We start from the raw sequence: 14,400 nt of genomic DNA, 5'->3' as shown, positions 1-14,400 counted from the left end.
CAGCAGCAGCAGCAGCAGCAGCAGCAGCAGCAGCAGCAGCAGCAGCAGCAGCAGCAGCAGCAGCAGCAGCAGCAGCAGCAGCAGCAGCAGCAGCATCGCTTCGATCTCGGAGGCGCCGGCAGCAGCAGCAACAGCATGACGTACGGCACGCCGACGTCGCAGCATGAGCATGATGGACAGCAGCAGCAAAACGCAGCCAAGCGGCAGCGCACGGCGTCGGGCTCGATGCGCTCGCCGGGCGCACCGACGCCGCTTGCAGAGCAGGCATCGCAGCTGTCGCATGCGCATCATACGCAAGGCGCTCCGCAGCAGCACTTTGGCGCGCCTCGCCAGCACGCACCGGCGCAGCAGCGCACGCCGCAGCAGATGGGCGAGAGCCCTGCCTCGGTATCAACGCCGGGCATGGACGCGGCCTGGTGGTCCAACCTGTCCAATGGAGGCGGCGGCGGCAGCGACACCGGCACGCCCGGCCGCCATGGCCATGTCGCGCCGCCTTGAACGAGATGCACGCGGAAGGCTGCTCATGCCCGGCTCTCGTTCTGATCTGCTAATGTCATCTGCCAGCATGGCCATACCCGCGTCACACTGCCGTGTTTCGTGATGAGACAAAGCTGATCATTGCGCCCGTCTCTGACATCTCGGCCGGCCCGTCATGGCGCATGCAGCGCGCCGGCAGTCATCGCACGCTGCGAGCGGGCTAGCTGAACTTGGGCGCTGCCTTGCCCGAGATGATCCACGCCGCCATGCCGATCGCCACGACGCCGGCGGCACCCATCATGGGCAGACTTGTGTTCTGTGCGCGGGAGCGTCGTGTCAATTCAGATCGTCGCGCGCTCCGACGAGGCGATTGAGCTGCACTCACCTCAAGCCCGCCTCGTGGTGAGCCGTGCTGGGCGACATTCGCGAGCGGCGGCGGCACGGCAGACTTGGCCAGCGCAGCGATGCTGCCGGACGGACTGGTCGCCGCCGTGCTGTCTGTCCGCTCGGCGGAGTCTTCCGAGCGCGCGGCCTCTGATGTCGAGTCTGCCGCGCGATCCGCGCCGGTGACGCCGAGGCCAGACGCGGCACCCAGCGGCGTCTCGTCGACGTCCGAGAGCTCGTCATCGTCCAGCGGACCAACGTCTGCGTGTGACGAATGGTACAGCAAGGCCCGCAACGCCGGGTTGAGGTGTCTCCGCGCCGCGCGTCGCTTTGCGCTCTTGCTGCCTCGCCGCTTGCCGGCCGCGCCTGGGTTCGGCGAAGAGGCAGAGGCGATGCCGTTGCTCTCGTTGGCGCTGGCAGCCTTGGCCGCCTCGTTTTCCAGCCAGCCATTCGCCTCGTCCCAGGCCTTGACGACGCGCTTGAGCTCATCCCGCTCCGCGTCCCATGCCTGGCGCTCGCGGCCCCACGCGCTCTCGAGCGTGCTTCGCCACTCGACGAAGCGGCCCTCGAGAGCGCGGACAGCGGCACCCTCGGCGCGTGCAGACGTCTCGCTGACCTCCTTCTCCAGGCTGGCCATCCGGCCCTCGAGCGCGCGCACGGCCTCGGTCGCGCCGGCGTGCTCAGCCTGCAGGTTGCGGCCAATTGCAAGTGCCTCTTCGAGCTGTGCCTCGAGCGCTGCAAGACGCGTCGAGAGCGCCTCGTTCTGAGCTGCAAGCGCAGCCGCAACAGCGGCCGGCACGGCGCTGGATTCCTCGGCCGGCGGCTCGTCCGCCGGTGCCGGCGGGCCGACGTGGTTGAGCTGCCGCAGCGCGTCTTCGTCTGTCGCAGACTCATCGCCCGATGCCCCGGCGCCCTTGATCGTGCGTGTGCCTGCATCGCCAGCCATCACCGTGTCCATGCTAGCCACGCTGGCGCCGTCGTCGAAGTCCTGCTCCTCTTCGCTCGTGCCGTTCGTCGCACGCGGCTGCGACTTTGCGCTCAACGCCGCGAGGTTCATCTCGTCGATGTCGCGCTTCGCCTTCTCCATCTCGGCCTTCATGCTGCCGACCTCGCTGCGCATCGTCTCGTGCTCCGCGAGCAGGCCTTCGAGCGCATGCATCTTCTCCACGTGAGATGCCAGCGAGGCCTGCGTCGACGCCAATTGCTCCTGCAAGGCCGCGACAGTTGCGGACTGCGCAGCAGAGGCCGATGCGGCAGCAGCTTCGCTCGGATCCGGCGGCACTTGGTGCTGGTACGGCGGGTTCTGCATGGGCGCCTGCGCAGATATGGTGTGAGAGGGCCGTGCGCGAGAGCGAGACGCATACATGCACTTACCAGACCTCCGCCGAGTGTCTCACCCACCTCGCCGATCGCACCTGCAAGCGTGCCAAGCTCGGCGCCCGTCTCGCGGCTCTTCTGCAGCTCGCTCTGCAGCCGGCTGAGGATGTGGTCGAAGCTCATCGTGCTCTTGCCTCTCCGCAGACCGCCCTCTGCGCCCGGGCCCATGCCAGCTCCGCCCATTGGGCCGCCATGGCCGCCGCCGCGGTAGAGAGCGGCAAAGTCGGCGCGCAGGCTCATCGCATCCTCGGCCGTGAGCACGAGGAAGACGCGACACGCGACCTTGTGATGGATGATCGTCTTGTTGTCGTCGCCGACGATGTCGATGCCGAACTCGACCAGATCCTCCGAGTGCAGCTCAAACACGTCCGACTCGACACCCTCGGCGCTGAGCCGCTCGGAATTGATGAAGGTGCCGTTGGAGGACTTGACGTCCTTGATGTAGACCTGTCGGACCCAGGTGTCAGACCGAGGGCGCGCGGTACACCTATGACAGCAGGGCCCAGCCACCTCCACATAGAGCTCATGACTGGGACACACGTCGCACTCACCTTGCCGTCCTGCGACCACACCTCGGCGTGCATGCGACTGAGCACCTTGCTGTCGAAGTAGCCATTGCTCGGATTCGGCACCGTCTTGGCGTTCGTCTGGCGCCCAATCTTGATGCGGTTGCCCGGGCCGGGCGGCGCGAGGCTGATCTGCTTGGGCGCAAACGAGTCGTTGAGCGGATGCAGGTGCAGCGCCGGGAAGTTGAGCGGCGGCTGCGCGGCGACACTGCCGCTGGCGTGGCCGGCGCCTGGGTACGAGGGCGGCGAGATGCCGGCATTGCCGGACGAGGGCGAGGAGGGCGCCATGGGCACGCCGCCGAACTGCCGCATGGGCGCGCCGGCGTACGAGGGCGCAGGCATGCAAGAGCGAGGAGGATGCGCGGCGGATCGGGCAGCAGGTCGTCAGGATCAGGAGCGGCGGAGAGGCAGGTCGTCACGAGGCAGCGGCGGGAGCGAAGGTACGTGAAGGGAGGATGCGCGCACACGGGCAGTGCGGCGGCACAGACGGAAAGCAGTGCAGCGCACGAGAGCGGACAGGCCAGGTATGCGGTGAGTGAGGATGAGAGAGGGCGAGGGTGGAGAGGAAGCAGCGAGCGTAGGACGCCGGGCGGCGGGAGGAGACGCCGTCGCGCGCGGGTGCGTTCAGGCTGCACAGGCCGCCTCCCTCCTCTCGGCGCAGCGCGCCCGCCCCGGATCAGCCGCTGGCCGCCAGCCGTGCGATGCGCGCGATGCACGGCGGCGTCGCGCGACGGCGCGCTTGCTCCCACGCGCCATCTGGCGCGAGCGACGCCGCACTTGTCTGCGCCATACGCCAGCTCTTGGTGCTGTGCTGTGGAGGTGCAGCTGCCCCCTGGTGCTCCCCACTCCCACTCTCGCGCTGGCAGCCCAAACAGCACGCTCTGCTCCGCTGCACAGTCCTCGCGCTCTGCACGCCATGTCATCACCGCCGACACTGGCAAGCCTGTCGCTTGCGGAGCCCGCGGCCGCTGCGTCCCCCGAGGCCGCGTCGGCGCCGCGCCCGCCGCCCTCGCGTGCCGCCAACCAGGCAGCTAAGGCGGCGATCAAGGCCGCCGCCAAGGCAAAGGCTGCGGCCAGAGCGGCCGGCACATTGCCGGCTGCAGAAGCCGGTGCTTCGGGCAGCAGCAGCGGCAAGACGGCAGCCAAGGCGCCGCGTGGGCCGCGCGGCGTCGTGTCGCCCGTCGAGGGCCTCTCGCGCGCCCTCGCCTACCTGCTGCGCCACGGCCTCGAGAAGGAGTCCCTGCCGCTGCGTGCAGACGGCTTCGTCCCGCTTGCCGCCATTCTGGCCCGTCCACGAGTGGCACGCCTCGACATGGGCGATGGCAGGGCGCCCACGGCGCAGGACGTGCGCGAGGTTGTCGACGGCAACGAGAAGAAGCGCTTTGAGCTGAAAGACCTCGACGGCGAGGAGTGCATCAGAGCGGTGCAGGGCCATAGCGTTGCCTCGGTGAGTGGAGTGTGGGCGCTGTGCAGCTTTCAAGCGCGCAGCTTCATTCCGTTGCCGCAGAATTGGCGGGCTGATCCTCCGCGCTACAGGTGCAAGATCTTGACATGGTGTCCTTGACGCTCGACAACATCGCAGACCTGCGCAAGCTCACGCACAAGGGTGATCCGGCTACGGACGCTGACTCAGGAGTCTCTGGCGCCTTGGACGTCGAGGTACTGCACGGCACGACGGCGGCCGCCTGGGATGCGATTCGCTCATCCGGCGGCCTTTCTCGCATGAAGCGCAACCACATTCACCTCGCTGCCGGCCGGCCCGGCAGCGGCATCATCAGCGGTGAGTGTCCGCGCTTCCTTTTCGCAGCCCACATATGCTCATGCTTGCCCCAGGCATGCGGACGAGCTCGCCGCTTATCGTGCACATCGATATGCACCGTGCGCTGGCAGCCGAGGTGCCCTTCTTCGTCGCGTCCAACGGTGCCGTGCTCACGCCCGGCGTGGGCGAGAGCGGCGTGCTGCCGCTCGAGTACGTCACGCACGTCGAGGACCGGCAGGGCACAAAGATCTGGGAGCGCACAGATGCTGCTGCGCCGCCGCCTGACGCATCGTAATGGCATCGTACACAAACGCTCTGCTCAGCTAGCAGCTCGTGATGGCAGGCGGGCACACGAGAGCCGCCAGAGAGCGAGAGCCTCGCTGGACGGCACACACAGGGGCGACTGAGTGAAATGTGCTGAATTGACACGCACCGCCAGCATCCGCCTCATGCTGAGCGGTGCGGAAGGACGCAGCAGGGACTCACTCTAGTCGGCGGCTTCAGTACTGGTAGCGCGACTGATGCTCCCGACGATCGCTCTTCGGAGGGCTATGCTGCTGCGGATGCGCAGGATGCCCAAGCTGCGGCGGCTGATGCTGCTGCTGCGGCGTCGTGCGGCCGTGCGGAGGCGCATAGCCGCGCTCCCGATCCTCAGCAGCGTACGCCGGGGCGCCGACGCGGCCAGGCGCATGCGGCTCTCCTTGCTGCTGTGATGGGTAGTACGGAGCGGCAGAGCGAGACGGCCCGGAACTCGGCGACGGACGGTAGTCGTCCTGGTGCCTCGCATAGCTCCTGGGCCCGCCAGGCGGCGGCGGCAGCTGCTGCGGCGCTTGCTCGCGCATGCCGTGTGACGGCGGGCCGTACGGCGACGACGGCTGCATCAGGGGCGGCAGCGTGCGGTCCGAGAAGGGCGCCGGCGTGTCGGACGAGTGCGTCTGGCGCGTTAGCGGCGGGTCGCGCCGCAGCAGGGCGTGCTGCGACGACGGGTCGCTGCGGGAGCGATCGCGCAGCGAGGAGGTGCTGCTGAGGTAGGCAGCATGAGCAGCGTGTGCCGGTTCGTTGCCGCCGGCTTGCAGAGGCGGAAGCTGCGGCGGGCGCATGTCACTGGGAGCGCGGCCGTAGTAGCTGCCTTCCGCTTGCGCGCTGGCCTGCAGAGCCGCATTGGAGTGCGCGCGCATTCGTGGCGTCGGCTCGGCGAGCATTGTGCGATACGGCACGGGGTGCACCTCTGGGCTCGGGCGTCGCAGTGCTCCGTCGTACGTATGCGGCGGCGACGAGCGATGCGAGCGCGGACTGTCCGTCGGCGAGGCGGCGGCTTGGCTGTGGTGCGGAGCGGGCGCGTAGCTGCGCGGATGCGCTGAGCCGTAAGGAGCATTCGGATCCTCGAAGGGCGGCCGCGATGCCGCTGGATGATGCATGAGCTCGGGAGCGCGCCGTGGCGGCGCCGGATAGAACGCCTCTTGGCTGCTGAACGACGGCGATTGCGGCAAGGGTCGCCGATAGCTGGCCTCGTCTGCGTAGCCTGGCCGCTCGTTGTACTCGCGCGGGTCGCGGTCCGGCGGCGCGTAGGCGAACGCACCACGGCTGGGCGGCTGGGCGGCTGAGTCGCTGCGCATGCGTTTGGCGTCGCGCATGACCACATCCTCTCCAGCGAGCGGCCGCCGTGCACCGCCTGCGCCCTCGCCGTCCGAGTCCTCGTCGCTCTGGCCCTCTTCCTTTCGCTTCGCACCGACTCGGCCGCGACGAGCTCGAGGGTTCTTCCGCACGCGCACCTTCAGTCCTTGGTCTGCGAGCGACTTGGACAGCAGCGTGGACTCTGGCGGGCCAGTGTCAGAAGGAACGAGTGCGCGGCGCCACGCGAGCGTGCTCACCTTCCATGCCCGGGAAGCGCTTGGCGGTGTACACGCTGAAGGGTGTCGAGTAGATGGACTTGCAGTGGTGCACCTCGTGTCTACGGCAGGAAGCATGAGCGTCGCCGCCCACCCGCGTTGCACTTGACTCACCCAATGGTCTCGAAAAGGCAGAGCTTCAGCCGGTAGCGTCCTTCGACGCGGATGCTGAGATCCGGGAATACGAAGAAGCCCTGGTGGCTTCCGTCGATGTCCTTCAAATGGTAGAGGCACGACACGCAGCTGCCCGTCGTGTAGCGCGTCTTGCCGTCCTGCAGCAGGTGGAGCTCCTCGTCCGTGTCGGCGTCGGCGAGCATGGCGTACATGAAGTAGTAAGGATTCTCGAGGTACCAGGCCTTGTCCTCCCAGCCCTCGCCACGCTGGGTCGTGACGGGCACGCCGCGGCGGAGGCGCGAGGCAGAGGAACACCCCGCAGCTGCACCGCCGGAGTGATCACTCGCGCCACTCGCGGAGCGGTCGCGCGAGCTGGCCTCGTGGGTGATGACGCGCAGCTGGATGATCGGCGCCGGGTCAATGGGTCGGCGATCGGCTGTGATGACGGGGTAAGCTCCGTGCCTCGACGCGCAACGCCGCGAGGCGCACCTTTCTCGCCCACACCACACATGCGCGAGTGCTTCGGTTGCTCGCGCACCGTGAGCTGATATTCGCTGGAAGAGACGGAATGTCAGCATCGGCAAAGAGCATGTATGCGCCGCGTCGAGCGCGTCTTCTGTCACACTCACATGTTCTCGCGCCCCTGCGTGATCTGTGACACGGCCGTGTACTGGTACGCCACGCCGCTGCTGTCCGTGGAGGTGGTCTCGGGCAGTGGCACATGGCTTGCGCTGCCGCCGGTCGATGGGCGCTGTGCGCTGCTCAACGGAACGCGCGTTGCCGATGCCGCAGACGACGGCCGGGAGACAGACGACGTAGAGCCCTGAGGCGGAGCGAGGTGCTGCGGCGTCTGTGTCTGCTGCTGCGGCGAGTCGACGCTGCGCTCTGTCTGCTCGCGCAGACCGCTATTCGTGCGCGAGGATCGTGGCCGCTCTGGAGTGGTCGTCGAGGACAGCAGATCAGAGACGGAGAGGCCTTGTCTCGGTCTCTGCCATTCGGCCTCGGCATCTGCGCCTTCGCGAGGCTCGCTGCCGTCCCGGTCGCCCTGCTTCCACATCTCTGCGGTGCGAGTGCGCAGAGGAAGCGACGCCGGCGCCTCGACGAACGGACGAAGTGTGTCGAGAGATGAATGTCCAGGAAGCTTCGCAAGGAAAGCCAGACGAGGAGCGGTGACGACAGACGCTGTGCGTGAGAGTGCGCTGAGCAGAAGCCGTCAGTACTGCACACGATGGGCTGATATAGCTCGAGCGAAAATCAGCGCCGCCCACATCGACCGACGCGCATGGAGTGGAGCGGCAAGAAGGAGCGTGTGCCTGGCCCGATTGTGCTGTCCACCACAGTCGAGGTCCCGCATCCCAGCTGCAGCCCAGGCCATGCCGCTGAGGCGCATGCGCTCAAGACCTGCAAGCCCTCTGCGTCCCAGCAGCCTGCCCAAGCCAGCACGCACTAGAGCAGCTTCTTCCAGCGCCCACATGCACCTCCACTTCCCACACAGCAGCGAGACTACTCACCTGGGAGTGCCAGCAGATCGCTAAGACGCAAGCCTGCCAGAGCGCAGAGACAGCTGTTGCAGCAACGCCAGTACAGCAGTTCAGAAGCCCGTGTAGCGCCTTGTAGCTGTGGAGCTGCGGGTCGAGGCGGCAGAAGGGGCCGATGGATCGAAGCTAGTGTCGATGCGGCGGTCGTGGTCGGACGAGAAGCAACACCGGCGTGGACGTGCGCAGAGGCGCTGCGAGAGCAGGCGCGTGCTCTCCTGAGTGAGGCCGGAGTCCGGGGTCTAGACACGCGCGAGCGGTGAGACTGGCGGCGTGCGATGTGCTGCGCTTCCAGACTCGGGCCGCAGTGCTGGTGTGCGCCTTGCGCTCGGAACCGATGAAGCGTAGAGTTGATCTAGGAACGGAGCGCAGCAGCGAAGGAGCGCTGAGAGGAGGGCAGAGGTGCCCGAAAGAGTGGGCGCGAGACAATGCGCGCAGGCACCGATACGCGAATCAGGAGACACAGGAGCTCCCGGTAGAGCGCTCGCGCCTTGGTACGCTTTTGGGCAAGATCGATCTGCCGCTCGATGCTGGCGAGGTGCCCGAACTCTGCTGCTTCTATCTCGAGAGCGACCAGCGCAGAAGGCGAAGTGGAACGAATTAGACGGCCGCGGCCAGGGTTCCGGCCGGCAGTGCAGAGCCAAGCACGCGGCGCGCGTGCGGCTGTGCTCCTTGTCGTCGATGCGGCGACGCGCTGCCTTGCGAAGATGCTCACCTCGACACTCAGGGCTAGGTGCTCGACAGAGGAGCTCGGTGCGAAGGCGTCTTCGCAAAGGCAGAGGCGGCGAAGAGACGCTCTGGCACGAGAAGCCGCAGGCGGCGAAGAGGAAGAGGGGCGGAAGAGAAGTGCCGGGAGGACGTGGCTGTGCGCGAGAGAGCTGGCCGGTGGCCTGGCTGCGCGTGAGGGTAGAAGTGAAGGGCGAGCGAAAAGGGCGTCGCAGAAGAGGAGAGGAGAGGAGAGGCAGGAGGAGCGGAAGGAGGAGGAGAGAGACAGGCGCCTGGGTTGGATGACGCTGCAGCGCAGTCGAGTCTGGGGATCGCGCGGCTGCCAGGTGCCTTCGACGGCAGAAGGGCGTGGGCGCGGGCGCCTTTTCGGGCCACTCCGCAGGCGCCGCTACGTTCAGCCGGTGCGGGCGCTGCAGCAGGTGCAGGTGCAGGGCAAGGCGCAGAAGGCGCAGGTCTGAGCTGCAGCCAGTGCAGCGGAGCAGCGCACGGCGCCGTCGACGAGACGAGGGAGCGGATGCGGGAGAGTGCCGCGGGCGCGCGGGCGTGCGGAGAGGAAGATGCTGCTGCTGCTGCGTCGCAGCGTCTGGAGTGGGCAGCTGAGACCGAAGGCGCCGCCGCTTCGGGCCCGCGACAGCAAGGTGCAGCGCGGCGGCGCGGCAGCAGCAGCAGAGCTTCGGCGTCGGCTTCGGCGTCGGCGTCGGGGCGTCGGGGCACGGGCGGCGTGCAAAATCGAAGGCAGAGCGCAGAGGTGCAGACGTGAGGTGCAGCAGAGCGCAGGGCCGAGGTGGAGCCGCGGCGGTCCCTGATGCTGAGCGGCGCGCGGCGTCAGACGCTGGCAGCTGCTTCTGCCGCGGCCGTCTGGGCGGAGCTGGGCGAGGTGGAAGCAGGTGCAGGAGCGGCACAAGGCCAAGATGCGCGCACGCTGCAGCGCAGACGAGATGCAGCGGCAGGGTGCAGCTGCAGCGGCACGGCAGCGGCAGCGGCGCCGCCGAGCAAGAACAGCTGAGGCGCGCCCGAAGAGTCGGGATGCGGCGCGGCGTCAGCAGCGAGGGGGGCGCCGATGGCGAGGGCAGCGAGCAAGAAGGCGCCGTCGAGGGAAGAGGGAGATGGTGGAGAGGCGCAGAGCGGACGCAAGATCAAGAGCAAGAAGGAGCCGCCTGCTGCACGGCGGGCCGCAAGAATGCGCACGGCGCGGCGAAGCGAGGCATCGCCGACACCCAGGGGGCAGAGCAGCGGCGCCGAGCAGCTCCTGGAGGCAGCCAGCAGCCGCAGCATGGCAGCATGCAGCATTCAGCTGCAGAGGCACATGGGCATGCGCCGTGGCGCGGGGGGCGGCGGCGCATGGCGGCAGCAACGGCGGTGCCGCCGTCGCGCCTCCATCGCCCCTCGGCGACACGTCCGCCGCGCCGGCATCTGCGCCGTCACGCCTGCAGACACCCCGAGACGGGCTCTGTGCACCAGCGCTGGGCATGCCGCAGCACCTGCACCGCCGGCGTTGAACGCTGCTGCGTGCCCGGCGTGAGTGCAGCCGAGCTCCAGGCCGGCGTGCGCTGCACTGGCGCCGTCTGCAGTTCTGCCGCGTCTGTCTTCTCGGGCCTGCGTGCAGTAGCGTCGGCTGCGGTGACCGGGCGCTGGCGCCATAGACGACGGCTGCCGCTGCATCTGGGCCAGCGGTGCCGAGACGAGCTCTGAAGCTATCATGATCCCGCATCGCCGTCCACCCGACGGCTGCGCGGGCGCTCCGATGCGTTTCGCGGGGAAACGGCGCGGCCTGGGCGACAGCGCAGGCACAAAGACAGGCGCAACGCGGCCGCTGGCGGTACTCGCAGCTGCCCCGCCGGCGACGCAGGGGTACCATCGACGGCTGCCTTGTCGATGCGCAGAGGCGCGCAGGCCATCGCCACGGCACGGCCGCAGAGCACCAGGACGCAGCCAGGGTTGCAGCGCATGACGGGGCAAGCAGCAGCATCCGGGCATGGGAGGGAGGGCGTCCTTCCCGTCTCATGGCGGTGAGACGCAGCCGCTCAGCTCCCGGGCGCGGCGCCGTGCCCGGCTGATCGACGCGGCCGCAGCCGCGATCCCGGGATGCTCGTGCGGTGCCGCAGCTGCCGCACGCCCGCACTGCACGGACGGGCCCTGGCACGCGCGCCGTGGCGCCCGCCCGCATTAGCGTCCTTCCCATGCTCTCGGCGGGCCAACAGGCACATCGTCCGGCTGCAGACGCAGCAAAGCGCGATGGCCCCCAGACATGAGATGGGCATGTCAGCCGCGCCGCGAGGCAGCGTCACGCGCGTGAGCCATCCGCTCGCTTCATCTTCCGCTCGAGACGTCGTGCTCGCGGCGGTGACAAGGCTCAGCACCGCCGAGCGCAGGAGGAAGGAATGGCGCGCCCTTGGCGCTGCTCGTGCCTGCTCGTTGGCGCTCTGCCGTGCTCTGGCTTCATGCTCGGGGACCCGGGAAGCATGCGTGCGTACTGCGGCGCCCACCGCCGGCGCCGCTGCCGCCCGCTCCCGCAGCTTCTGTGCTGCCGGTGCCGTCCAGCGACCAGATCTCACTCTGCTGCAGCTCTCCGGCGGCGGCCCTGCTTTTACCTAAGCCGCACAGCGCATGACGGCGACACCAAGAAGCATGGGCGGTGCGGGCCAGGTACCTCGACAGGCCGTCGCGCGTGGCAGAGCCGGCGGATGCGCATGCTAGCTCGCTGCACGTGCGGCATCTGCTGCGCCCGTCCTTGCTCGTACCACCGCACTGAGAGTGAGATGTGCTGGGGCCGTTCAGTTTTGTGCTTGCGAGCGTTCGCTTCGCAGCATCGCAGCGTGCCCCGAAGCGCCGGGTGCTTGCGGACTCCCATGGGCCATCGCATGGCCGATGCCGATAGCGCTGTGCCCCGCAGCAGCGCGCAGCCGACGCCGTGCCCTGACTTTGCCGGCGAGCGCTAACGGCCGTCGGCGCAGCTCCGACGCTGCCCAGACGGCTCCGACGTTGGCGAGACGGATGCCGCTCGAGCAGCACCAGCGGCCAGGGCGGGCTGCGCAGCGTCGGCGCCAGAAGCGCAGCATTCCTGCCAGCGTGCGACTACGCACGTCCTGTCCGTGACACGCTTTACCAGCACGCTGGGCTAACGCGGAGGCCTGCCTCCTTGCCTGCGTGCTGCCCGAGGAAGAGCATGGGAGTCCGTGCTCGGCGGATGAACAGCCGTTCTCGTGGCACGTCCCCGGCGCGACTGGCAGCTGCGCCGGCGCCAAGACCCGGGGCAAGGTCGAGCGCAGTTTCAGCAACGCCGGCGGCGAGCCGAGAGCGCACTCGGCGGGCCTCGTCGCCCGACTCGACTCCCAGACTCCTAGACTCCCAGGCTCCCATGGGGCTGACCCGCTCGGCGCAGCAACTCAGCATGGGGACAGACACCGCCGCACACACGTGCCGTGGCGCTCAAATGTCCGTCCGTTCCAGGTCCGCAACGTCAGCGCGCGGAGGCACGACGGGCGGCGGACAAGCGGCGGCGCCGTGCAGGTGGCTGCTGGGATTGCCGTGTGCGCCACAGGTTGCTCTGTGACAGCGCACAAGGGACAATCGATGGCCGACGAGGACCAACCGGACAGGCAGCGCGAAGAGGGTCCAGAACGGCCGAGCTGGCGCAGCGCTCCCCGCCGTGCCAGGTGCGCGCTCTGGAGCCGACCGCGTACGCTGGCCGCAGGTCTGTTGATTGCCATTCATTGTCGCTTCTACGCTGCTGGGGCACCCGTCGGGTATGCGCAGTCTGGACCTCGTCGTCCTCGGTGCCTAGGTCGCGGCGCAAGTCCAGCGATTGGCGGACGTGGCTCTGGGGGTTAGCCGCAATGCACGCTACGGACAGCAGGCCGGAGCATTGTGCGCATTCTGGCGGCCATTGCGGGGCCGTCGTGGGGCGCTACGCTCATGCTGGCACTGCTTCGCTGCGGTGGAACCGGGACGGCGACGCCAAGCATGCTGCGATGGCGTGCTGCCTGCCCCTGTCCCCTCCACATGGGGGGCACTTGCGAGAACAAGAGCCGCAGGGCAGTCTTTCGGACGCCGACAAAGGCGCTCCCGTGCAGGTGCAGGAAAGAGAAAGAGGAGCAGCCCCAGGCGGCTGCCGGTAGTCCGGCCGCGGCGCCTGCTCCGCTCCTGCGCATGCCATGATAGTACCACAGCAGTAGTGGCGCTGCAGGACTCTTGCCGATGCGAGCCAGAGTGAGGACCTGGCGACCCAAGGCCGCCGCGCCGGAGGGCCCGCCGCCGGAGCCGCTCGCTCGTCGACGATGCAGCACACCAGCCTGATGCTGCAGCCGACCCTCCGAGCTGGGCAACTGGACGCTCGAGACCCGGCGTGGAATGCTGAAAGACGAGGTCCGAGCTGCCCTCGCACACGAGCGAGTCGTTCCTTCCCGGTTCCCATGCAGCTCGGGCAGAGCAGGGGCGCTTCTGCATGCATCTGCATGTCGCCTCTGTCGCTGCACGCTGCACGCTGAGCCGCTGCTGGACCCTTCGTGCAGCACGCCTGACGCTGCTCTGCGTGCCGCTCGGCCCCGCTCGCAGACGCAGCGCTCCCTCAACGCAGCAGCAGGCAGAATCCGCGGTATAACGACCCGACGCAGCGGTGCCGCAGCGCGCAGGCACGGCTCCGCCGCCTGCATCTGCGCCGCCATGGCAGTCTAGATCGGCAGAGCTCGCTGAGAAGCAGCGTCCTGCCGGTGGTGCAGCGTCGTCATCGACGCTGACTCAGATGACCTATCGTGAGCAGGCTGCGATGCGGATGGCCGTCGTTGCGTCGGTGCGAAAGGAGAAGAAAGGCGCTGAGCCGGCCTCGCATCGCGGCTCGCCTAGCCATCCACAGGGGCGCTGGGCCGCCGTAGCGCCGCCAAGGAGCATCTGCGGCTGCCATGCCTCTCGGGAGAAGCTCGGCAGCTCGCGGGGACGCCAGAGAAGCATGCCTCGCCGCACTTACCGATTCGCCGGTTTTGGCCTGCAGGCAACTCGGAGCCAGCACTGGCACAGAGCGCAGGCAACCCGGCACCCCGCGCCTCCCGTCGGAAGGTAGCGCAGACGCACCCCACGAGGCGGCGACGGGCACGTCTTGCCCTCACCTGCCACCTCGGGAGCGGTCGCACGGCAATCGTGGGCGAGCAAGGCCAGCGTCGAGGAGCGCGTGGTCTCACCGCTCGGTGGCTTGTGCTGCCAAGGGTTGCCTGCTCCACCCACATCCCACATGCAATTCCAGCATGCGGCATGCCCAGCTCGACCCTTCTCCGGCATTCTCTGCGTTCTGCATATGCGCGCACGCATGCATGGGAACGGCTCTTGCCCGGCGCTCTGCCGCTGCGCTGCCCCGGTACGGGCATGTCGAGTCGAGCGGCGGAGTCTGGGAGCGCAGCTGCAGCAGCAACCCGCGGGCCCGAGGGACTGGAAGACTCGATGCGCAGCCTCTCTCGAGCCCGGGCCGCCTGATCGATGAGCCGAACAGGCGCTGCCCGGCGAGCCCGCGATAAGCAGAACAGGCGAAGAGTGTGCGAGGCATGCGAGCTGCGTGGCCACAGACCCGCCGTGCGTCCCGGTCG

General features: G+C 68.5%; 4 protein-coding genes across 4 annotated transcripts; 2 read left to right on the top strand and 2 right to left on the bottom strand.

Moving 5' to 3' along the window:
• Positions 1-594: 594 nt before the first annotated feature.
• On the bottom strand, positions 595-3,392 carry FA09DRAFT_331960 (hypothetical protein). The gene is made up of 4 exons (XM_025743252.1): positions 2,790-3,392; positions 2,236-2,685; positions 863-2,176; positions 595-793 (listed from the first exon to the last, which is right to left on the bottom strand). Exons 1-4 carry the CDS (start codon positions 3,144-3,146, stop codon positions 698-700), a joined length of 2,217 nt encoding a protein of 738 aa, XP_025595913.1. The 5' UTR covers positions 3,147-3,392; the 3' UTR covers positions 595-697.
• Positions 3,393-3,645: 253 nt separating this feature from the next.
• On the top strand, positions 3,646-4,881 carry FA09DRAFT_311863 (hypothetical protein). Its single transcript, XM_025740677.1, has 3 exons — positions 3,646-4,251; positions 4,341-4,584; positions 4,638-4,881. The coding sequence occupies exons 1-3, from the start codon at positions 3,721-3,723 to the stop codon at positions 4,856-4,858; spliced, it is 996 nt and encodes a 331-aa protein (XP_025595912.1). The 5' UTR covers positions 3,646-3,720; the 3' UTR covers positions 4,859-4,881.
• A 182-nt stretch (positions 4,882-5,063) lies between these two features.
• Positions 5,064-7,623, bottom strand: FA09DRAFT_340956 (hypothetical protein; the record flags this gene model as incomplete). The annotated part of the gene is made up of 5 exons (XM_025744383.1): positions 5,064-6,379; positions 6,435-6,514; positions 6,567-7,002; positions 7,056-7,120; positions 7,196-7,623. The coding sequence occupies 5 exons, from the start codon at positions 7,621-7,623 to the stop codon at positions 5,064-5,066; spliced, it is 2,325 nt and encodes a 774-aa protein (XP_025595911.1).
• A 5,985-nt stretch (positions 7,624-13,608) lies between these two features.
• FA09DRAFT_135350 (hypothetical protein) lies at positions 13,609-14,400 on the top strand. Its single transcript, XM_025739095.1, has one exon. It carries the CDS (start codon positions 13,726-13,728, stop codon positions 14,329-14,331), a length of 606 nt encoding a protein of 201 aa, XP_025595910.1. The 5' UTR covers positions 13,609-13,725; the 3' UTR covers positions 14,332-14,400.

This window comes from Tilletiopsis washingtonensis (genome assembly GCF_003144115.1).
Source record: "Tilletiopsis washingtonensis strain MCA 4186 unplaced genomic scaffold FA09scaffold_21, whole genome shotgun sequence".
Classification (NCBI taxonomy): domain Eukaryota; kingdom Fungi; phylum Basidiomycota; class Exobasidiomycetes; order Entylomatales; genus Tilletiopsis; species Tilletiopsis washingtonensis.
This window is presented reverse-complemented; position numbering and strand designations above follow the sequence as displayed.